The 21,970-nt window shown below is 56.2% G+C and overlaps 1 protein-coding gene and 4 non-coding genes across 5 annotated transcripts; all 5 read left to right on the top strand.

The window, feature by feature from the left end:
* The first annotated feature begins 1,415 nt into the window (after positions 1 to 1,415).
* RPL3 (ribosomal protein L3) lies at positions 1,416 to 8,491 on the top strand. Its single transcript, XM_045554873.1, has 10 exons — positions 1,416 to 1,475; positions 2,555 to 2,747; positions 3,472 to 3,640; positions 4,287 to 4,422; positions 5,307 to 5,493; positions 6,042 to 6,202; positions 6,750 to 6,851; positions 7,245 to 7,340; positions 8,025 to 8,144; positions 8,391 to 8,491. The coding sequence occupies exons 1-10, from the start codon at positions 1,473 to 1,475 to the stop codon at positions 8,433 to 8,435; spliced, it is 1,212 nt and encodes a 403-aa protein (XP_045410829.1). The 5' UTR covers positions 1,416 to 1,472; the 3' UTR covers positions 8,436 to 8,491.
* LOC123640910 lies at positions 1,970 to 2,033 on the top strand. Its single transcript, XR_006736139.1, has one exon. It is a non-coding gene; the product is annotated as a small nucleolar RNA SNORD43 (small nucleolar RNA).
* Positions 4,233 to 4,286, top strand: LOC123640944. The gene has a single exon (XR_006736170.1). It is a non-coding gene; the product is annotated as a small nucleolar RNA U82P (small nucleolar RNA).
* LOC123640935 lies at positions 5,535 to 5,626 on the top strand. Its single transcript, XR_006736162.1, has one exon. It is a non-coding gene; the product is annotated as a small nucleolar RNA U83B (small nucleolar RNA).
* Positions 7,039 to 7,130, top strand: LOC123640936. Its single transcript, XR_006736164.1, has one exon. It is a non-coding gene; the product is annotated as a small nucleolar RNA U83B (small nucleolar RNA).
* Positions 8,492 to 21,970: the final 13,479 nt, after the last annotated feature.

The raw sequence follows: 21,970 nt of genomic DNA on the forward strand, positions 1-21,970 counted from the left end.
GGGTTCCATGGATCAGGGTAATTAACAGCTGTAGGCTCCAGACCCAGGAAATGGTCAGCGGCTGCCACAAGGCTCATTGGACAGGCAGCAGCACCTCCATGTACAGTCTCTGGGCCAGGATGAGGGTGAGCCCCCATCTACCAGTAGGCTGCTGCACCGCAGGATGCAGAGGCCCAGCCTGGACACCGACAGGCAATGGGAGGCCATATTTGCCATCTCTGCCTGCGGCCCCAGCAGGGGCCCATGGCCATTCAGCAGGCCAGGCCACAAAGCCACACAGGAGCAGGAGCAGGAGCTGCCAGACACCCCTGCCCAGCCAGCTCCCATTCTTCGGGGCATCCCCTGACAGCTGGTGATGGAAGAGCATGGCAGGGGGCCTTCATGACCCAAGGTATGTATGTCCTGGCTCCCACCCCAGGGACCTGGGGCTGTGCTCATGCCATAACCTCTTATTGACTGACCCTCTGGACAAAGCACTCCTGAACTCAAGCGATCCTGCCACCTCAGCTTCCCAGAGTGCTAGGATTACAGGCTTGAGCCACCTCTGTTGCAATTTTAGTCTTATTTGGTCTGTGAGAGTGGCCATCTTTTTCCCCTCTGTATTCCTGCGGCCTGGTGCTGTACGTGGCACACGGCAGGTTTTCAATAAGAATTTCTTTTTGCTCATGACTCCAAAGCTCCTTGTCCAACGAGGGGGTTATTGAACCCCAAGTCTGTGTCGTAAAAACCCAACCTAGAGTCAGATAGACTTGAGCTCTGTCCTTCATTAATTATATGGCTTTTGTTAAGTAACATCCTAGCCAGAAGCTTAGTGTTCTCTGTAAAAAGGGGACAATGCAGGTCATAATCAATCCCTTGTCTGCAACCCTGAAATTAAAAAAGAAAAAATTCACAACCCCGGGCCGTGAGACCGTTTGGCAGAGTTGGGACGCACCTTGGCAACTCAGAGACTCTCTGAATCAAGCGCGGGCCCCTGCAGCTGGATACTGAGAGCAATGGCCGAGAAACAGCTTGAGGGAGGGGTGCCCGAAATCAAGAGGCAAGTTGGAAAAACCAGGTCGAGAGCCAGGAAACTGGGGTTTCAGTCTTTCCAATTCCAGAGGTGACGGCATGTCACACAAAAAGCAGAGACACAGCCATTTTTCGTCATCATTATTAAATTTGGCCGCTGCCGAACGCCGTAGATTTGTTGCACTCCAAACACTTAACCAGCGCATCCGCGGCTTTTCACTAAGTTTGAACCCAACCACGCGCCGTAGAGTCTCTAATTCGTGTCTCCGACGCTGACGTTCAGCTCGGACGAACTCTAGGCGAGGAAGAGCGTGCGCGGAAATCGCGCCCGGGGCGTGACCCCCGACCCGGCGTCCGCCGCGGGCGCGCGCTCGCACGCCGGAAGGGGTGGAGCCAGACTTGGTCTTATATAGTGTGCAGCGGGAGCCGGCCGGCCTCTAGCGGCGTGATTTGGCGTCAAGATGGTACGTATTGTGGAGCTTGTTTCTCGTCCGCGGCGTTGGCGTGGCTGAATCCGCGGCGCATCTCCGCCATCCCGGTTTCGCCAGTGGCAGAGGTCTGCTCTAGGAGTATAGGAGACACAGCGGGGGCCGCAGTCAGGTCTCTTTTCTGGAAACTCGGGAGGCTTGCGGAGAAGGGCGTGTGGAGGATTGGCCCTGGGCCTGCAGGTCGGCCGGAGAGGCCCTGGCGCGGGAGCAGGCATGTAGGCCCGACGCTTTTAAGTTCACGGGTCTTTTCTGGGTCACAACCTCACTTATTTTAGCCTCAGTCGAGATAAGATCCCATGAGCAGTGTGCGGGGCCGGAAGGACCTTGGGTGGAGCTCTGGGGACTATTCTTAACCAAATTGCGAGCTGAAAAAACTTGAGGGAGGGAAGACTTAGGACGAGGGTTGAGGATCCCTTCTGCAATCTGGGACGGTTGGTGCAACTCGAAAGGCTTCTGGAATTCGCAGAAACCACAGGTGATGAACTTATTGACGGGCGGACAGAGATGCCGTGCTGATTGTCATGTTCTGATTTGGTTCTGTCGAGTTCTAGCGGCCTACGTGTATCAGCCTAGCTCCTGTCCCGGAGCTGGAAGAGTCTGTAGTACAATTTCTTACTACCCAACCGTTTGCCCCATCCATAAGTGCTGTAGTGGTCAGACTGTAGATGATTGTTAAAGCCAATTGCTATGCGGCTTTTTAAAAAAATTTTTTTTATTTTTTAAATTTCTTTCCTTGATGTGATGACAGTTGCGCGGTTTTTAATGCTATTGTTTAGTATGCTTTTATCTGCTGCTAGAGAAAAGTATAAATGGCTAATTTTTTAAAAAATTGAGATGAGGTGAAATAAAGGTTCAGCTTAAATTTTGTTGAGTTTTAACACAGTCTTCAGGATGTGTGTGATTCTGGGAAAAGTGAACTTGGCATATAATCCTACTACTAGCTTTGCGGGGCTTATGTCTTGTTAAGATTCGGCATTGCTGAGACTGTTTAGAGCTAGGCAGCTGGGAACTGAACTGGAGGATTTGGGGTGCTAATACTGGTCACTTTTTCTCAGTCTCATAGGAAGTTCTCAGCTCCCAGACATGGATCTTTGGGCTTCTTGCCTCGGAAGCGCAGCAGCAGGCATCGTGGGAAGGTGAAGAGCTTCCCCAAGGATGATCCGTCCAAGCCTGTCCACCTCACAGCCTTCCTGGGATACAAGGCTGGCATGACCCACATCGTGCGGGAAGTCGATAGGCCAGGATCCAGTACGTACAGGCGGCATCCAAGTTGGGATAGGAGTTGAGGGCGGGGAAATGTAGGTTATCAGAATCCTTCTGATTGAGAATGTTGATCTTTAGGACTAATCGACAGATTATAGCTGGCTGGCACTGCTTTTTTTAGGCAGAGGAGTATTTTGAAGCCAGGGGCATGATGTGAGTAAATTTTCCAGGAGCCACAGCATAGAGAAGTATGCTAGCTTGAGTGATTAGAGGCTGGGGTAGAAAGTGCCGCATTCATGTGAGTGTCACTTAAAAGCTTGAATAATACTCATTTATGTGGGTTTTGGTGAAGTTAAAACTGGAAAAAAATCACTAAGAACGTGGCACTTGTCATTGAGCTTATTACTACACCCTGTTATATGTTGGACTCTGTACTGTTAAGATAAATAACAAATTTGTCAGCCTCTAGAGATTTGATAGAAGGAAGAGAACTGAAGCCAGATTGGTGTTTGGCTGACTAGGTCTTGATTTTTTTTCTCTCTCTCTTAAGCACTGGCTATACAGAGCAAGGGTCATGGTTTTGTTAACAGGTGTGGATGCAGGGAGAGTGAGAAGTATGTAGTAAGGACAGCCCTGGGGGTTCAGACTGCTGGTGTGGGCCTCACTTTGTAAGTTTCCCTGTCATCTGAAGCAGGTTGCCCTCAAACTGGCCTAAATTGGGGTCTTCTGTCAGCCCACTGAAGTCTACCTGCTTTTTCTCCCCTCCCAGAGGTGAACAAGAAGGAAGTTGTGGAGGCTGTGACCATTGTGGAGACGCCACCCATGGTGGTCGTAGGCATGGTGGGCTATGTGGAAACTCCTCGAGGCCTCCGGACTTTTAAGACCATCTTTGCTGAGCATATCAGCGATGAGTGCAAAAGGCGCTTCTACAAGAACTGGTAAGGGAGGAGCAGGCCTGCAGTCCCTAGGTTAGGGGCTGGGGAGCGGGAGCACCTTGTGCTGGATACCTCAGTTACTGTAGCAGGGGAGGAGCTGCTCACTTCTCAGGTTTAGTTGCCTCTTGAGCATAAAACTTATCTGGAGACAGACCTTGACCACCGGCCATTGGGTTTCTGGGCTGGGAGCCAACACCTTAATTTTGTGTCCAGACTGGGTGTTGGCTGAGGATCCAGTAATTCCCTTGTTTGCTGAGTCCACCTGGAAACCGGGAAAGATGAGCAGGATAATTCAACCCCAGAAAGGATGGCAAGGGCCCCAGGCCCCGGCCTGAATTTCCCATTACCTCCACTGTGGGCATGTTGCCTCCCCCAAGGTAGAGAAAGTTGCCTTCTAGCACCCCTGGAGTGAGAATTTGTGTGTTTTGAACATTTGCGACTTAAATTAACCTTGTGGACCTCTGCTCAGCTCCTCTCGGCTCTGCCCGATGAGCTCCATCTAGGCTCCGCTTGCCGGTGGAAAAGGCTCCTTAGAAGCCGGCAATGAGCCCCATCCCCACGCGGTGCCATTGTGCCTTCCGCTCACCCCTCCTGAGGGGTGATGAAGGCCTGCACCCGGCCCCTCCCCAACTCTGCTCTGCTCCTGAAGGCATAAATCTAAGAAGAAGGCCTTCACCAAGTACTGCAAGAAATGGCAGGATGAGGATGGCAAGAAGCAGCTGGAGAAGGACTTCAGCAGCATGAAGAAGTACTGCCAAGTCATTCGCATCATTGCCCACACCCAGGTAAGCACCACCATGCTGCCAAGGGTGGGGTAACTGCTTGCCACTTCTCTCTTTGGAGGTGACCATGTGAGGTTTTGAATATAAGGGTCCAGTACTCTCACATTTGGGAGTAGGCCTCTTGCCAGCAGAGGGCACTGTGTCCTTCCTGGCTCTTAGCAAGGGAAACCATACCCCATTTGGGGAATATTCAACTGGTTAAACCAACTGGTGATTCCTGATAAACACTGAAACGCCAGACTGAAAGTAGTTGTGAAATGTGGGCTGGATGCTCTCCTTCAAACCTGACTTGCTGTGAGCTGTTTGAGCCCCTTTTTGGCCTGGTGACGATGGTGCTTCTGGCTGTTTCATGAGCTCTCAGTACAGCCCCATGTGGCCAGGGACCACTGTATATTAGCACAGATACTGGTACATTTCTGTCATTGAGTGTCTTGGAGGGCATTGCTGGGCTACCCTTTAAATGAAGGCTTTGTGCGTAAGTGCGTTTCCTCATTTAATCCTTCAAGCTTGTGCTCTCAACTTCTGTGTTCTCCCTGAAAGCAGGTTGTTGCCAGAGCAAGCACAGGCAGCTAGAGGAAAGCTGGCACTACCCCTACAGGAAATGGCTGGGGTAGAGGTAGAATGCTGGGATCTGCTTGTTGTCTGTCTTGGTGTGGGCCCCGTTGGCTCATCCCCACTGTGATTCAGGCACCAGAATCCAAAGTTGATTTGCTGGCACTGGCAAAAACAAAGGTGCTTTTTTGTTGTGTGTGGTTCAGAGTAACTTGTTTGAGTTAAGCCTTCCTATTGTCATGTCTTTGATGTCACACCGCAAGCCCCAGCCTCAGTGCCTCTGCCACCGGAGGGAGTACTTGAAGCTTGGAGGTAAGCTGTGTCTGTCCTCCTAGATGCGCCTGCTTCCTCTACGCCAGAAGAAGGCCCACCTGATGGAGATCCAGGTGAACGGAGGCACCGTGGCCGAGAAACTGGACTGGGCCCGGGAGAGGCTGGAGCAGCAGGTCCCTGTGAACCAAGTGTTTGGGCAGGATGAGATGATTGACGTCATCGGGGTGACCAAGGGCAAAGGCTACAAAGGTGAGCTTCGTAGCAGCTCGGGTTGCTGTGGTCTCAGCCCAGCTGTTCAGTGATGAGGCCTGGAATGTGCGCTGGGCACAGCGCCCGAGTCAGACTGCGGAACCATTCCTGTTGCCTTCCTTCTGAGAACAGCCCCGTGGTCGGACGTGGCTGAGGTGAGGCAGCAGGGGCTGTCTCTTGCTGCACACCCACTGCAAAACGCAGAGGGGAGCTTCTAGTGGGGGAACTTGAACATACCAGATAGCTTAAAATGGCATGTGTTTACAAACCAGTTCAGGGTCACAGCCCCAGGGCCTATCCTTAGGCCTGCATTTAGAATTTAGGAGTCTGGATTTACGTGTGTATCTAGGCAGGTGTCCAACTTGACAGGAAATACGAGAGGAGATGATGGGGGTAGTGCAGATTAAATAATCTCGTCTATCCCTCAGATTACCCAGTCACTGGGTAGTAATTATTTATGGAATTCAAGTTGGGCATTCACAGCAGGAAAGGGCAAGTGGGGTAAGTGCCAGGCCTGGAGGTGCAGTGATGGCATGTGTCCTTTCCAGGGGTTACCAGTCGTTGGCATACCAAGAAATTGCCCCGCAAGACCCACCGAGGGCTGCGTAAGGTTGCCTGTATCGGGGCATGGCATCCTGCCCGAGTGGCTTTCTCTGTGGCACGGGCTGGGCAGAAAGGCTACCATCACCGCACAGAGATCAACAAGAAGGTGAGGTTCTTAGGGTGGTTCCCTGGGAGAGTGGTTGGGCCTTGGGGTTGCTGTCCCTGTCGTGGCTTTGTTGGTTGTATAGCTTCTGAGCATCATGGACTTCAGTTGTCCATATCTCATGGGTCTGTTGTGGTTCTTGGGTGTCAGGGTGATTTGTAAAGTGCCACCCTTAAAGGTGTATTGGTGGAGCTGGCCATTGGCGTGGCCGTGGGTGAGAGGCTGTTCTTTGGTTCTGCCTCCAGGGAGGCTTTTGAGTTTTCCATCCATCTGCTGCCTTGTTCAGCAGGATCTTTAGTTTGGGCTCATTGACCTGACAAACCACGGGCCCTGCCTTTTTGGTCTGAGTCTGGGTTACCCCCTCAGAAGGACTGAGGTCACAGCTAGTTTCCTACAGTGCTTTGCAGGCCAGCCCACTGGCATGTGGGTTTTTTTTGTCCTTAATAATTGTCTTTTCACCCTGCCTCCAACCTGCCTTGACAAGAGGACTAGCCCTACCCTCTTTTCACCTTTCCAAGTTACTTCAGCTTACAAATTTCTCCTTGTTCAGATCTATAAGATCGGCCAGGGCTACCTCATCAAGGATGGCAAACTGATCAAGAACAATGCCTCTACCGATTACGACCTGTCTGACAAGAGCATCAACCCTCTGGTGAGTGAGGCTGGGTCTGGAGAATTTGCCCCTCGTGCTGCCTCATGAAGCCACCCCAGGCCTCTTGTGGGGTTGAGGGGGCTAGTGTTGTTGGCACAACATCCAGCTGTGTGTGTGCCATGTAAATGGCGTGGTGTAATGTGAGCCGTGGATGGGGTGGCTAGTGAGAAGTGGGGTCGTAGGCACAGCTGTTCGGTGATGAGGCCTGGAATGTGCGCTGGGCACAGCGCCCGAGTCAGACTGCGGAACCATTCCTGTTGCCTTCCTTCTGAGAACAGCCCTGTGGTCAGGGGCAGCTGGGGTGACCTGAACTTGGAGGAGTCATTTCTATAGATAGAATGATTCACTGTCTTGCTTGGTCTGTGCTGACCCCATGGCCTTGTTTTATTTCAGGGTGGTTTTGTCCACTACGGTGAAGTGACCAATGACTTTGTGATGCTGAAAGGTTGTGTGGTGGGAACCAAGAAGCGAGTGCTCACCCTCCGCAAGGTGAGGCCGTGCCCTTCCTGGTTGGTTGAGGGTGGCCCTCTGGGATCCCGTGGCTGGGAGGGTCACAAGGCCACGGACACTCTGGTGCAGGAAAGTTCAGGGGTGGATGTGAGCACTGCTGTAACGCAAGCTTTGAAGTCCCGGGACGAGGAAATTCCCAGCCTAGCCTTGGGGGGCTGTTTGCTTTGTTCACATCGGTCCTCATCCGCCTGGTGGGACAGAGTTGGGCCAGGAGATGGCAATGGTTGAGGGGAATGGAGAGCTCTTGGCTTCAGGAGATTCAGTTCTGTGACTTCTCAGACACTTTTTTTTTTGAGACAGAGTCTCGCTTTGTTGCCCGGGCTAGAGTGAGTGCCGTGGCATCAGCCTAGCTCACAGCAACCTCAAACTCCTGGGCTTAAGTGATCCTACTGCCTCAGCCTCCCGAGTAGCTGGGACTACAGGCATGTGCCACCATGCCCAGCTAATTTTTTCTATATAGATTTTTAGCTGTCCAAATCATTTCTTTTTATTTTTGGTAGAGACGGGTCTCACTCTTGCTCAGGCTGGTCTCGAATTCCTGACCTCAAGCGATCCACCCACCTCGGCCTCCCAGAGGGCTAGGATTACAGGCCTGAGCCACCGTGCCCGGCCCCCCAAGACACTCTTCATAATCGTAATTAACTGCCCCTCTTTGGCCCACAGTCCTTGTTGGTGCAGACCAAACGCCGGGCTCTGGAGAAAATTGACCTTAAGTTCATCGACACCACCTCGAAGTTTGGCCACGGCCGCTTCCAGACTATGGAGGAGAAGAAGGCGTTCATGGTGAGCACCCCCTGCTTGCCTCCCTCACACTGGGTTGGGGGTGGCTCCCATCAGCGTGCTTTGGGTGCTCTGCACCCCTGTATGGTGTTGGTGCAGAAGGAAGCAGCTAGGCTGCCTCTGGGGTCCTACGAAAGAACTTTGTGCCTTATTGACCCAGAATCTTGGTCCTGTGTAGAGTGTCGGTATCTGTGCCATCCACCTGCCTTCGTCTACCTCTGACCTCACCCTCTGCATCTCTCCCCACAGGGACCACTTAAGAAGGACCGAATTGCCAAGGAAGAAGGAGCTTAATGTCAGGAACAGATTATACAGCTGGTGGGATCTCAATAAAAGTTGTTTTCCAGTGATATCTGCCTCTGACTTTGTTCAGGGAAGCAGCCATGATGGGAGGCAGGTGGTAGCCCGAGGGGCCCTGTGCTGCTCTCCTCTCCTTAGCTGCACTTGGTCTGCTCTTGGACCTCCCAGCTGCCTGCAGGGAGGTAACAAGCTAAGTCTGGGTCTGCCCCTGAGTTGCTGAAAGCCAGCCTGGGGCTTTGTGTAAATGTTTGTCACCTGGGCGAGGCAGCTGAGTCTCTGCCGCTGAAGTCAGTTCTGTTTGCACAGCTTGGGTGATGCCAGAGCTGTAGAGAGGGGAAGACAAGGAGGACTGGATGTTCCCTGGCGCCTTTGGCGGGGGGTGATTGGCGTGGCATGACAGAAAAGTTAATTGAACTTGTATGATCCATGCAGGAGTGGCTTCCCGTAAAGGCTTATTTAGGTTCTTTTGTAACTTATAGCCGCGGTCTGGGCGAGGGCGATGCCATGCAGAAGTCCTGCACAGCACCTGCAGTGCTGCCTTGGAGAAAGGCTTTAGCTTCGTTTGTCCACCCAGCTTTATCATGCAGGGGGGCACGTGGGCCCGCAGCAGCTTGCCCAGGCTCAGCCAGCTGGAAACCTAGTAGTAGCCCATACCCTTGAAGGGGCTGTGTCCATTCTGGGCTGGGGTCTTCCTTCTGAGGCTTGGGCTGGCAGTCCCCACTCCCCACTCCCCACTGGGGATGCTTGGCTGGGGGGGGGGTGGCAGGCCCTGCTGTGCTCTGGCTCACCATATCCTGGTGAGAGGCGGGTTGGTGAATGCCTCTGATCTGGCCCCTCTGGTCTACCCTGAAGCCAGGTGGCCTTGGAAACCCCAGGGGGCTTTGTTTAAGCTATTCTATGGGCCCTGCGCACAGACCTAGTAGGTGTCTGCCTCTGGATGCTGCCCTTGACCTTGTGCTGCTGTGGCTGTGCGCTGTGTTCTGCCTAAGCCCGCTGAGCTAGGTGTGGGCAGAGCCCACAGCTGGGATAGCTGACTGCCCCTGCCTACACAGTGACTGGCACATCAGGAGTCACCTGGGTTCACCCGCATGTCTCAGCTTGCCCATCCGCATGGGGTGGTGATAGCTGGGGACAATCCTCAGTATAGGGTACACTGCAGGCTCAGTGTATGGTGCTATGCCAGATTGCCAACTGGGGAGATGGCTTGTCCCAAGCTGCTTCCCTGTGAGCATGGTGGCATGAGCAAGGTGAGGTTTTTAAATGTCCGAAGATCATCAAGAGCTAGAGGGGTGTGTAATAGGAACCTCCCCCGTGTATCTGCTTGGCATTTCTCCACCCCCTTCTGAACTTGGCAGGGGGCGAGGCCCCAAGGCCACTCTGGGCTCCTGCAGAGCCCTCTTGCACAGCGCCTCCCCCTGGCTCCTGTGGCCGGGCCTGGGCGGCTGGAGCTGCACTTCAGACTGGAGCCACCAGGGGGTGAGAACAGCACCTGGCTGGGCCAGCCCTGTAGGAGGGCCCAAGTCCCCTTGCTCACCAGCATCTCTGGATGTTCCACACAGTCCTGAGAGTCAAGTGCACAGGTGGAGGGGGTCAGGACCTACTGACCCAAGGCCCAAGGCCGTCAGGTACCTTACTTGGTGGCAGGGCCAGGCATGTGGTCCCCTGGGTGGTGCCTTTGGGAGCCTCATCAATTTCCCCAGGTCAAGTCCTGAAGCGGGCCTTGAGCTGTCCTTGGCCTCTTAGCCTGTACCCCTCGCTTAGGCTGGGTCTGGGTCTGGAGCCCCATTACCTGCCCAGCCCAGGTAAGGCCCTGCACCTGTCCAGGGCTCTGCCCAGGTGTGGGCATGGCCAGGATGACTGGGGATGTGGGCTCTGGGCACAAAGGCACATACGTGTACGCGTCCACACAGGCATCCAGGGCCACGTGCACGTGCAGGCTGCAAGTGGAGGCAGGCACCACGCCCACACCTGTCCACGTGTGTCATCAGTGCACAGAATTACCTTATTGGGCAGGCTTGCTTCACAGGGGCTGATCCCTCGTTAGCCACTCCCACGTCCCAGCTTCCTTGTCTCTGCTCTGCCCGTGGTCAGTGGGGTGACCTTGGGCGCATCCCAGCATAGTTCCAGGCTCATCCTCCATCAAATCTTGGCCTGATTTCTGGGCCCACCCTGGAGGCAGACTCCAACCCAGAAGGGACATGGTCCTTTGAAGGAAGTGGAGATGCGGTGGTTGTGAAGGCAAATGAGAAGCGGCTCCTAGCAGGTGCACGGAGCGGCTGGAGCTGTTGGGGTGGGCAATCATGGGGAGGCAGCCACCCAGGTGTGGGGTCAGCATCATGCCTCCGAAGTCCTGAGCGCCTGCTCTGGACACAGCAGCGCGGTGCAGGTGCTGGGCAGCAGTTGGGAATGCAAAGGCCCTTCTCTCCAGGAGCCTCATTCCAGCTGGGGGGACAGACCACAGAGGAACAAAACTGGAGAAGTGCTGACTGCAGGGAGGACATAAAACAGGCCACTGGGATACAGTGATGGGAGGGAGGGGGTTGGAGGGAGGCTTCTGCAAGACCCGAGGGCATCAAGGATCCGGCCCACGAAGCTCTCTGGGGAGAACAGCCAAGCAGGGCAGCAGCAGGTACAAAGGCCCTGGGGTAGGAAGGAGGCTCGGCTCAGAGGAGCTACTGAGGGAGGAGGTCTGAAGGTGGGCTGTGCCTGCCTTGCTCCCTGCTAGCCCCTGCCCCTAACTAGCACAGAGCCCGGCTCATAGTAGGTGCTCAATAAGTGCTTACTGTGGGTCCCTGCGTCTCTGGGCCTCGCCCGTGTTTGTGTATGTGCCTGGGTGTCCTGGAGCGGGGCCTGCAGGGGTCCCCGGCATTTCCAAGGGCCTGCGGTGGGTGGGACGGCTGGTCTGTCTCTGCCCGTGCCCGTGCATGTCACTGAGGGCACATCTCCAGGTGCCTGTTGGCATGTGCTTCCTGTCACGCTTTGCTCTCACCAGAACCCCTAGACAGGCCTCGCCGGAATCTTGCGGTGACAGAACAAGGAGTCTCATTCCATTCCTCCTGACAAAAAAAAAAATACCTGCTGGGAATTTCTGAGCAAGTGGGAACAGGGAGGTGGTGGTGGGAGCCACCATCGCCTTAAAAGGCACGACAGAGCCAGTGACTTCGCCTAGCTCACCTGGGGATGGCCGAGGGGGGTTGGTGGTGGCTGGCTGCCACCCCGTGAGCTCACCCCTAACTGTTCTCAGCCCCAGATCCCCGTTGATAGCCGTGCTGGTGGGGGCTGTGCCGCTTGGCCCTGGGTCCCCCTGCCCTGAGCGCCCACCCCGCGCTGGCGGCAGCTCATCCTCCTCCCCTCCGTCCTCAGCCCACCCTGCTCTCCATGCAGTGCTGCGCTCAGCCTGGCTCTTGAGGCCCCCCCACCTCTCCGCACCACGGCCCTCCCTGCGTCAGCCTCCCGGGAGCCCAAATGGCGTCACCTCCCCATGCAGGAGCAGGCTCAGGAGCCCAGGCTGGACCGCGGAGAGGAGGGGGGCCTGACCCCCACCTCACGGGAGGCCGAAAGTACAGTAGCCCCCCTTATCTGCGGGGACACCTTCCGAGACCCCCAGTGGATGCCTGAAACCACAGATAGTACCGAACCTTTATGCATACTATGCTTTTCCAGTCTGATCACCGGGAGGCTGTGAAATGACTGACAGGCGACAGCGTCTACAGGGTGGAGATGCTGGAACAAGGGATGAGGCACGGCGGCGCGAGGTCTCATCACGCTAAAACTTATGCATTGTTTGTTTCTGGAGTTTTCCATGTAATATTTTTGGACTGTAGTTCACTGCAGGTAACTAAAACCACAGAAAGTAAAACTGTGGATAAGGGTCAGAGTAAGGGAGGAAGGGAACATCCAGGAAGCTTCCAGAGCCCCTCACCAGCCCCTGGCCCACGATAACCAGCACTCACATTTGCTTTGAGGCAGCACCCAGCCCCAGGTGGTGGCGATCATGAGTATCTTGCTCCGTGTCAGGCACGGATACTTTGTGTATATAAACCCGAGATCTTCAGGATCACTGCTTGAGGCAGGTTCTATAATTGCCCCATTTTACAGATAAGAAACTGAGGCTGAGAGAAGATAAGTAACTTGCCCAGGGGCACATAGTACATACCTGGGGGGCTGGGATTTCAGCCTAGGCTTCTCTTTGCCCTGACTCTAGGGACTCAAAAGCATATTTTGGCTCAAAGGAGGAGTGGGGTGCTCATTTGTGGAGCACCTACTGTGTGCCAAGCCTTGCGCTAGACTCTTTCAAGTTACCTTACTTGATCCTTACAACCACCGTTCCCATTTCACAGATGGGGAAAATGAGGCCCAGATGGTTCGGAGGCTTTTCTGAGGCCACAATTCTCACACGCCTAGAATGTGCTCAGCCAGCACCTTGGAGACAGTTTCCGTCTCACTGGATGACCCTAATGGCCCTGCTGTTAGCACAGGGAGGAAATTAACCCCAGGGCGGTTAAGTGCAGCCCCTCAGGCCAGACTCGGGAGGGTGAAGCAGGGACTCACGTCCAAGCTCCACACACCAAGTGCTGAGCAGGACAGAGAAGGCGCTGGGTGAGGAAGGGGAGGGACACCATTTCTGCAGCAGCCACAGCACCTGATGTTCCTTTGTCCCTCAGCTCACGGGTGCCCACAGTGGCCCCGATTTCTTTATGGCCTGGGCGGCGGGCACGCTCCCCTGAGGCTGCTAGCGGACAGGTGGGGGCAGAGGAGCCGGGCACCACAGCCAGCCCCCCTCCTCGGCCGGGCCCCCAGCCGGCCTGCAGGGCACTGGGCACATGTGACTGTGGAGAATCGGCCCCTCCCCGCCCTCTCCCCGCCAGACCCTGCTTCGCCAGGCGGAGGAAAATGGCTGTGCGGGAAGGTGCTAAAAATAGCCGCCCGCCAACTTCCCCATCCTCACTGGCCACCACCTCGTCCCCAGGGGCCCTTCCGCAGGCCTCTGCCCTGAAGTCTGCAGTCTGCCTCCCGGCCAGTCCCCAAAGCCCGGTCATTCAGCCTGGGGCGTGATGTAGGGACCCCGGCAATGGTCACCACGCCGCTGCCATTGCTGAAGACCCAACGCTGCAGACACTCCCTCAACAGGAGGCGGGAGCATTACTGTCACCCCCCATTGATAGACGGGGAGCCCAAGCACAGCGGGGCACCAGCCCATCCACACACCAGTGCCATGAGCACACCTTGACGTTGACATGTCGCACCGTTTCCACCCCTGGCCAGTGCCTAGAAACACACTGGCCTGGCAACACTGGGGCCCACTAAGACACCGCACCGTCCCCACCCATCTGCGAGACCTCCTCCACCCATCATAAACGTCTTTACCCTCGTCACCTTCATGTTGAGTGGGCTGAGGAGGAGGAGGGGGGGAGGAGGGGTTGGTCTTGCTGTCTCAGGGGTGGCAGAAAATATGTGTGTAAATGGACCCGCACAGTTTGAGCCCATGTTCCAGGGTCAACTGTGATCGTGTGTCCGCACCACTTATTAAGCACCTACTATGCATCAGGCATCACCGGCTCTTCCCATCTCAGCCCCAGTCTGCCCGCTCAGCCCTGCGGGACCGCAAGCAGCGTCCTGCCCCTGACTGTGCCTGGGTGTCCCTGCTGCCATCCCGGTGTGGTGCGTGGGGACGAGCCGGCCGGGGCTGACTTTGGCTCAGCGTCTTCCCAGCGGCGGGACACTGCTCTCAGGGATGTCGTGAGGAGTACATGAGCGACCGTATGTGGCACGGAGCTGTTCCTCGACGCACGCTCCTTGCCCACTCTTTCAGGGTCCGGCCCACGCCCTCCATCAGTAAATACTTGCTGAATGTCTGGGCAGGCCCAGGAGGGGGTGACGTTACTTTTTAGGTAACTTCCATTCCACAGACGGCCACACCGGGGCTCAGAGAGGGAAGCCGACTCGCCCGGGGCACACAGCCAGCGAAAGGCTCCGCTCTTGCACCTCACAGCCCAGGGCTTTTTCCAGGGGCAGAACCAGCCCGCAGCTATGATTTGTTTGGCCCTCAGAGTTGCAACATAAAATTAAATCCAGCCAACATTTAAAAATCGGGAGCTTTCACTTGGAATTCAGATTTCCAGCTTCTTTGGGGAATGAGATGATCTGGCAGCGACAGACGGGGTCTGCAAAGCTGCTGCCCCCACCTTAGGCCTGCCCAGCTCCCATTCGGTAAGCTGTGCTGTCTCAGAGTGACCTTGGTGGCCCCAGTGGGGCCTGGCACACAGCAGGTGCTCAGCGAAGGAGGAAGAAGGGACCAAGACAGCGGGCAGAATGAAGTGCCTACCGGCCGTCCCTACAAAACCCTGCCCGGTGAGTGAGTTTGACACGGGGCTTCGAGTTCAGGAGCCGGCAGGCTTTGCTTTGGTCTTTAAACACCAGATCAACAGCACAAGCCTGGAAACCAGCCCAAAGCCCCCTGACCCGGGAGACCACGACGGGAAGTGTGGTCTCCTCGGCCCGGGGAGCTCCACCCGGCAGCATAGACCAAGGAGCTGGGGCGCACGCGCCTCCCGGGACGGGCCTCCCGGCGCTGGGCAGAAGGGGCAAGTCACAAAGAGATGCTGTGACACGTGAGATCACATTTCCTTTGGTATGTGTGAAATATTTTGTAATCCACTTAAACACGCGAAAGCTAAATCCAATGCGCACTGGCCACCTGGCATAGTGGACAGTGACTGGGCTGGGCACTGGGATGGCCTGTCCCCGTCCCACCTCCCCTGAGAACTCATGGTGAGGCCTGTCCGGGCCTCAGTTTCCTCACCCGCAGCACAGGTGGTCAGCGAGGAGCCCAGCAGCCCGAGTGATCCTGTTAAAATCCTAGTTCACCTGCATCCTGCCTCTGCCCCCAGCCCTCCACAGCCCTGCTGGGCGCAGAGTGAAAACCCAGGTCACCACAGTGGCCCAGGCCACACCCCTCCCTGACCTCACCTCCCTGTGCTCAGCCACGGCTACGCTGGCCTCTGCTGCATGCTCTAACATGGCAGGCTGGCTCCTGCCTCAGGGCCTTTGCACTGGCTCTCGCCTCTTCCTGGAATGCTCTTCCCTGGAATGTGCAGAGCTGCCTCCTTCTCAGCTGCAATCTGCTGCCCCAGTGCTCCTGCCCCCACGCTGCTCCACCTTTCTCTGTCACTAGGCACTGTCACCTGCCACCATTGGCAGAATGCATGTTTGTCATGTTCGTGTGTGTCTTCCCCATTCCTGCCAGGGCAGGGCCCTTTATTTTGGTCACTGTTCTCCAGGCTTCCCGAGAAGCGGTGGGTGGGAAGGGATGTGGTCTGGAGCACGTGAGAAAGAAGGGAGGACTTCAAGGCGGCAGCAACTTCCTCAGAGCAAATTTAGGAAAAGCTGAAGTGAAAAAGGCTTGGACAGCTGAGTGCTTCCTGCAGCCAGTCCCAGGGGCCAAGGGCATGTGTCCGTGTCTGTGTGTGACCCCATGTGTCTGTGCATGTCTGTGTGTGTGGGTGCATGTGACTGCGTGTGTCTGTGTGTACCCGTGTGTGTGTGTGTGTGTGTGTGTGTGTGTTGTGGGGGGAGGTGGATTCCGGAACGAGGGACCCCTCGGGGCATTGGGGGTTGAGCTAGGCGGTCCCTGACACAGCGGTTCTGGTTCTCGGATTGGATGCCCCGAGAGGCCCCACGCTGAGGGGCTCAGTGCTCCTGTCCATTCCTGCCCTGGGCAGCGTGACACACAGGGTGACATGTGAACTCTGGAGTCAGCCTTTCAGGGGCCCGTGCCCAGCTCCAACGCCTACTAACTGTGTGATCGTGTGGAAAAGGTTCAACCACACTGCACCTCCGTCTCACGATCTGAAAAATGGGGACAAGAGGCCACTTCCTGTCCTTGCTGCCAGGATTTGATGAATGAAGGCGTGTGGGGGGCTGAGACCAGCAGTTGCCCTCAGCTAATATTCACAGCTGCTATTAGTCTGAGATCCAGCCCGGTGAGACCCCAGCCTGCCTCAAGGCATGGGCGCCGGGCGAGGCAGAGAAGCTGGCAGCAGCCGCAGACTGGGGGTGAGGAGGACAGGCCCAAGGCTCCAGGGGAGGCCCCGCCCAGGCAGGGATTCCTCCCAGGAAGGTGGTCTCTGGGGGGCTAGTGGAGAGGGAGGACGGAAGGGGGGCTGCAGGGATGGGGCAGGGAGGACCAAGCCTCCAGGGAGAGAGGTAGGGTGATGGGGGCTTTGAGTTTGAGAAACTCCAGGAGGCCCATGTCCAGTGGGACCAAGGGATGAGGCTGGAGTGCAGCTACAGGGCCTACCTCACCTGAGTGCCAGGCTGTGCTGGACTTTGTCCTCAGCAGCTGGGAGCCATGGGAGGTGTTTGAACAGGGGCTTGGAGGCCTCAGCCCAGGGCTCCTGTCTGGTTCCAAGTCGATGGGGAGATACCATCATAGGATAGGCTGGAAAATGAGACGCTTTTGCACAAAACACTTAGAAAACAAGGCCAGAGCAGTTAGAACATGCTGCTCAGAGGAGTGGGAAAGGCCAGGGTGCAAAGGGGTCTAGGGAAGGGTGATCTGTGAAGGCTTCCTGGAAGAGAGGCCCTGGAAAGGAGCCTTAGTGGAGGTGATAAGAGACCTTGGACAAACCACTACCCTCTCTGGTCTCAGCTCCCAGCTGCCCTGCCAGGGGCTGGCCTGACCCGCCCCTGTGTCTCTCCCAGTCTGACATTCCGCATTCAGGGGTCGGGATGACTGGAATCCAACAGGGGCCGATTCAGATTCCTGATGTAGACCGAGAGCCTGCCTTGGTTTCCCTTCTGCACTGGGCTGGTGGGGGGGGCAGGGAGGATAATAATACTTGATTGTCAAGGGCTTTGCACGCCTCAGGGGCCAGATGCCAAGGATTGTTTTCCATGCTGGGAGGGTGGGCCTTTCCTGCCAGGAGAAAATTCCAAGCTCCCGCCAGGAAGGAGAAAGATCCTGCCACCCCCAGTGACCACACACCCGCCACCCAAACCCTGTGGCATCAACCGGTTCTTGCTCTTCTACTGCTCTCTGGGCCAAGGTGAAGGGAGCCTCCAGGCCTGGAGGAGAGGCCCTCGGCGCCTGCAGTGTGCCCAGGGGTGCCCGGCCTCTTCCCCTCCCCCTTGCCCCCTGCCCTGTTTTAGGTGCAGGCTCAGAGTTAGCCCCCAAGGCAGAGGCCTTGTGAATGTCCCCCAGCCTGGGTGGTAGAAAGAACAGGGGCTCCTGTCCTCTGGGACAACAGGATTGTTATTTGGGAATTTTCTGGTTCTAAGAGGTCCTGCTCCTAAAATTTCCTGAGTGCCAGTTTCCATGGTCTGATCTCTGCTTGCAAGATGCTGCATTCCAGAAATCAATCAGTTCTAAGAGTTCTTGGGACTATAATGGAAAATGTTCCAATATTTGATGTTCCTAGAATTTTCTGGTTGTAATTATGTGTGGCTCTAGAATTTTCTAGCTAAAAGGCACTGTCGTTCTGGAGGCCAGGATCCGGTTGTCTGTCATTCTGGAACAGGATGGGGTTGCTGGGGGGTGGCCCGGGGGCGGAGCTGGGGAAGGGGTGGTGGCCTGGTGGCGGGTGGCGCAGGGGCAGGCCAGGTGCACTGGTGTGGGTGTTGGCAGCAGCTCCGGTGCTGACAGCTGGGCAGGGGCCGCTGCCTGAGCCCATTGTACCTGGCCTGGGCCCAGGAAGGGGAGGGGACAGGGACAGGGACAGGAGGGGGACCCAGAAGAGGCCCAGTTGAGAGCCTCCCACAGTTCTGCCATCTGCTTCCTCCTCTGTGACCCTCCTGTTGCCCACTGAATTCACAGTGGCTGACTATGCCGGGTCCACCTTGGGCCGTCCCCCAGTGAACAAGCGGGGAGTCCAGGGACATTCGGGGGCTGAGGGGTTCCCTGTCCCACTGAGGCAGAGACAGTCCGGGATTCCCCATGGCCAGTCCAGGGCTCTTCCTATGTTTCTTGTGTCGATCAGCCCCTCAGACCGCTCTTGTTCCATGGATGTTTGGTCTCTGGTCATAGACCGGCCCCCCACCATTGTCCCCTCAATGCCCTGGCACCCCTGGTCTTTGCCAGGAGCTCAGAACTTGACGTAGGGAGGCCTCAGCCTTCCCATCTGGGCGGTGGGGGTGGACACACAGCCCCTCCTACCCCGACGGTCTCGCCCTGGGGCTGGCTTCGCCCTGCCCCAGGCTGCCCTGTGCCCTGGCTCCTGTGGGGAGGGCCCTGCCCCTCCCCAGGCCCTGTTGGCGGGCTCCCAGTGGCCGTGGGAGCTGGAATTCGGAGCGGTCCCTGGCGTGTGCGTGCTGCTTCCCGCCTGCCGGGGCACCTCCTCTGACTCGGGGCCAGGAATTCCTCCCGCTCGCTCCCCACAAGCCCCGGGGGAAGGGGTTGCTGTGGGAAGGACAGAGCACATGTTGGAAGTCAAGACTGGGTAGTGGGGGGGCGTGGTGCCTGGCAGGGCAGGCTGGGGTGGGCTGGGGGGGAGGAAGGGGGTGGACTCTGGCTGTGTCCCCCATCCCTTCTCTTCAACGGCATCATTTCAGCCCTTACATGGGCACGAATGATAACAGTTTTGGATTCCTTCAGTGCCCTTCTATGGATTCATTCACTAGGTCAACAAGTATTTAGTGAGCGCCTACTATGTGCTAGGCACTGCTCGAGGTGCCGGGGACACAGCTGTGAGTGGGACAGAGAGAAGCCCTGTCCACACCACATGGGGGTCACATTCTTGGGTGAGGACAGACCGGATCTGGGAGATACGCACAGAGGGAGGTGTGCAAAGACCCAAGTCCCATGGGTGCTGGGGCAGCGAGCGCCCGGCAGGGGCCTGCTTCTGCAGCGAGATCGGGAGGGTCTCTTGGCGGAGCCGCCTTCAAGGAGTCATTAGACGGAGGCTAGGGAGAAGGGGAGAGGCTGGAACTGGCCTGGAGGACAAATCAGCCCGGAGCCTTGCAGCTGGGAGTGGGAGGGGGCGGACGCCGAAGCACCTTGAAGCCAGGGCGGCATCTTTGCTTTACTGTTCAATGTCATTCATCTTTTAGGGCTAGAAAGGCCTTTCTGGCTGCTGGGTGGAGAATGGCCCCTGGGGAGTAGGGGTGTGGGGAGGTGAGCCAGGAGCAGCTGCCACAGTCCAGGTGAGAAAGGGTGGAGGCTGGGACTGGACGTGCTAGAGTGAGCAGGTTCTGGAGACGTTCTAGAGGGGAGTTTGCAGGTGGACACGACACGGCCAGGGGTGCTGTTTAATGTTTAACAACTGGCTCTCTGTGGGAGCAGGATCCCTGATTTGCTGCATTTGCCATTTTCTGTGATGTAAATAGACCTACCATGGTCAATTTCAAGCTACCAACATAAAGTCCCTGACTGGGGAATCAGGGGGAGAGAAGCATGATCATCCTGTAGCATTTCCACTGCACAGATACAGCAGGTGTAAATGGCCTCACGACACAGGTAGTAGTGAAATGTGGCAAAATAATGAGGAAGTGATGAGTTTTGAGTATTTATTTAATCGTGAGTTTAAGTATTTTGACATTTAATAATGGCTGTGTTGGCTGGGCACAGTGGCTCACGCCTGTAATCCTAGCACTCTGGGAGGCCGAGGCGGGAGGATCGCTTGAACTCAGGAGATTGAGACAAGCCTGAGCAAGAACAAGACCCCGTCTCTACTAAAAATAGAAAAAAGTAGCCAGGCATCTGTGGCCCATTCCTGTAGTCCCAGCTACTCAGGAGGCTGAGGCAGGAGGATCACTTGAGCCCTGGAGTTCAAGGCTATAGTGAGCTGTGATCCTGCCACTGCACTCCAGCCTGGGTGACAGAGTGAGACCCTGTCTCTCAAAAATAAAAATACAAATAAATAAATAAAAGCCAGCTTGCAAAATTCATGAGATTTGGCACTGGCTAGGGCAGCCAGCTCCTGCACATGCGGTGCAGAGACAAGGCTGTGGAGGAGCACCCAGGGGAGGAGGATTCTGAGTCGTGCTCCCCACCCCCTCCTCCAGACTGAGTTCCTGGGGACATGGACCATGCATGTAGCCTCTGGTCTCTAATCTGAGGGCAGCACCTGCTTTCTCCTACCTTCATGCCTCTAATGCCACCCTGACCCAACAGGGTGCAGGACAGAGTGGCCCCAGCTGGGCAAGATGTCCCAGGGAACACACTTGGAGACAGGAGGGCTGGGTCCATCCTGCATCTGCCCCTCACTTGCTATGTAACCTTGGGATGTGGGCCTCAGTTTCCCTGTCTGTAAAAGGAGGCACTTGGTCCAGAGGTGCTGGGCTGCCTTCCTCCTCCAGTGGGGCCTTTCCAAGGCATGTGCCAGTGATCTTCCAGGGGCCTTTGGTCACTGACAGGGGTTGGCGCCAGGGCTAGGGATGTATGTCCAGGTGCCCACTGGGCCCCCACCTCAGCTTGCCTGGTCGTCTAGCTGTGCTACCCGGAGCAGTCCAGTTTGCTAATGACGTCACTGGCTGGGAGACAGTGACCTAAAGTGGGGGTTTCTCTGCCCTAGGTGCCTCCGGCTCAGCGCCAGGCCTGCTTCTTACAGGGAGCCTTCATTGGTTACTTTCCTACTCTGAACACCTCCCAGCTAACCCAGACCCTCACTGCGGGCCATGTTTTGATCTGAGTGTGAGCCGGGCCTCCCCAAGCCAACCCAGAGCACCCAGAAGGCAGGACAGGGGTCTCCAGGGTGGAGCAAGGAGTCCAGCCCAACCCTAACCAGCTGCATGACCTTGGGCAAGTCACTCTCCCTTGCTGGGCCTCAGCTCCTCTCCTGGAATAGGGGTCTGTTCCCAAACTGGTCCTCCAAGCACCTCACAGTGCAGAGGGGCAGGAGGCCTGACCCAGAGCAGGTGGCCCTGAGTCTTGTGGCTGCAAGAAGTGATTCCATCAGTGGTGTGGATAGTTCAAATGTCCCTCTACTTGCATGGCTTTCACCGCTGTGGATGAGCTGATGTTGCCTAACTTTCACCTCCAGGGCCCGTCCTGTCCCTAGCTGCCTCTGCCACACTCCCCAGAGCTCTGGACCCCCCTGGCCATCCCCAGCACCACTGTCCACCTGTTGTTTAAGTTAAAAACCCACTGGTCACTCTTGTTGCACACAGTGACACGTATAGCAAATCTCACGCCAAGCACAGAAAGCCCTTGAGCACAGACGAGCACACGCTGGCTCTAGTTACGCGGAGGTCAGGAACAGGTGGAGGCCAGGGTGGTACTCAGGAGAGTGGTGACTGTCGGGGGTGGGGGGTCCTGACCAGAGGGAGAGCTAGGGCAGCTTTGAGGGGCCGGAAATGTTCTCTGTCTTGATCTTGGAGCCGGTTTTACTGGTATGTTGAGTTAAAAAAAATCTTATCGTCTTGAGTCTTCTCTTCCCTCCTCTACTGCATACAGCAAATCAGATAAAAATCCCAACTCTCATACACCTTCCATTCTAGTGGGGCAGAGTGGGTGGGCAGACATCAAACAAGAAAAACTAGTAAATGCGTCCTAAATCAGATGGCGGGAAGAGCTGGAAGAACAGGGGTGCAGG

Source organism: Lemur catta, chromosome 6 (assembly GCF_020740605.2).
Source record: "Lemur catta isolate mLemCat1 chromosome 6, mLemCat1.pri, whole genome shotgun sequence".
In the NCBI taxonomy this organism is placed as follows: Eukaryota; Metazoa; Chordata; class Mammalia; order Primates; family Lemuridae; genus Lemur; species Lemur catta.

What these genes read in the sequence shown, in the direction of transcription:
- RPL3 (XM_045554873.1), top strand. An exon ending in AGTCGATAGGCCAGGATCCA is followed by an intron (nt 2,748 to 3,471) that starts GTACGTACAGGC and finishes CTCCCCTCCCAG; the next exon opens with AGGTGAACAAGAAGGAAGTT. An exon ending in AGGAGAAGAAGGCGTTCATG is followed by an intron (nt 8,145 to 8,390) that starts GTGAGCACCCCC and finishes CTCTCCCCACAG; the next exon opens with GGACCACTTAAGAAGGACCG.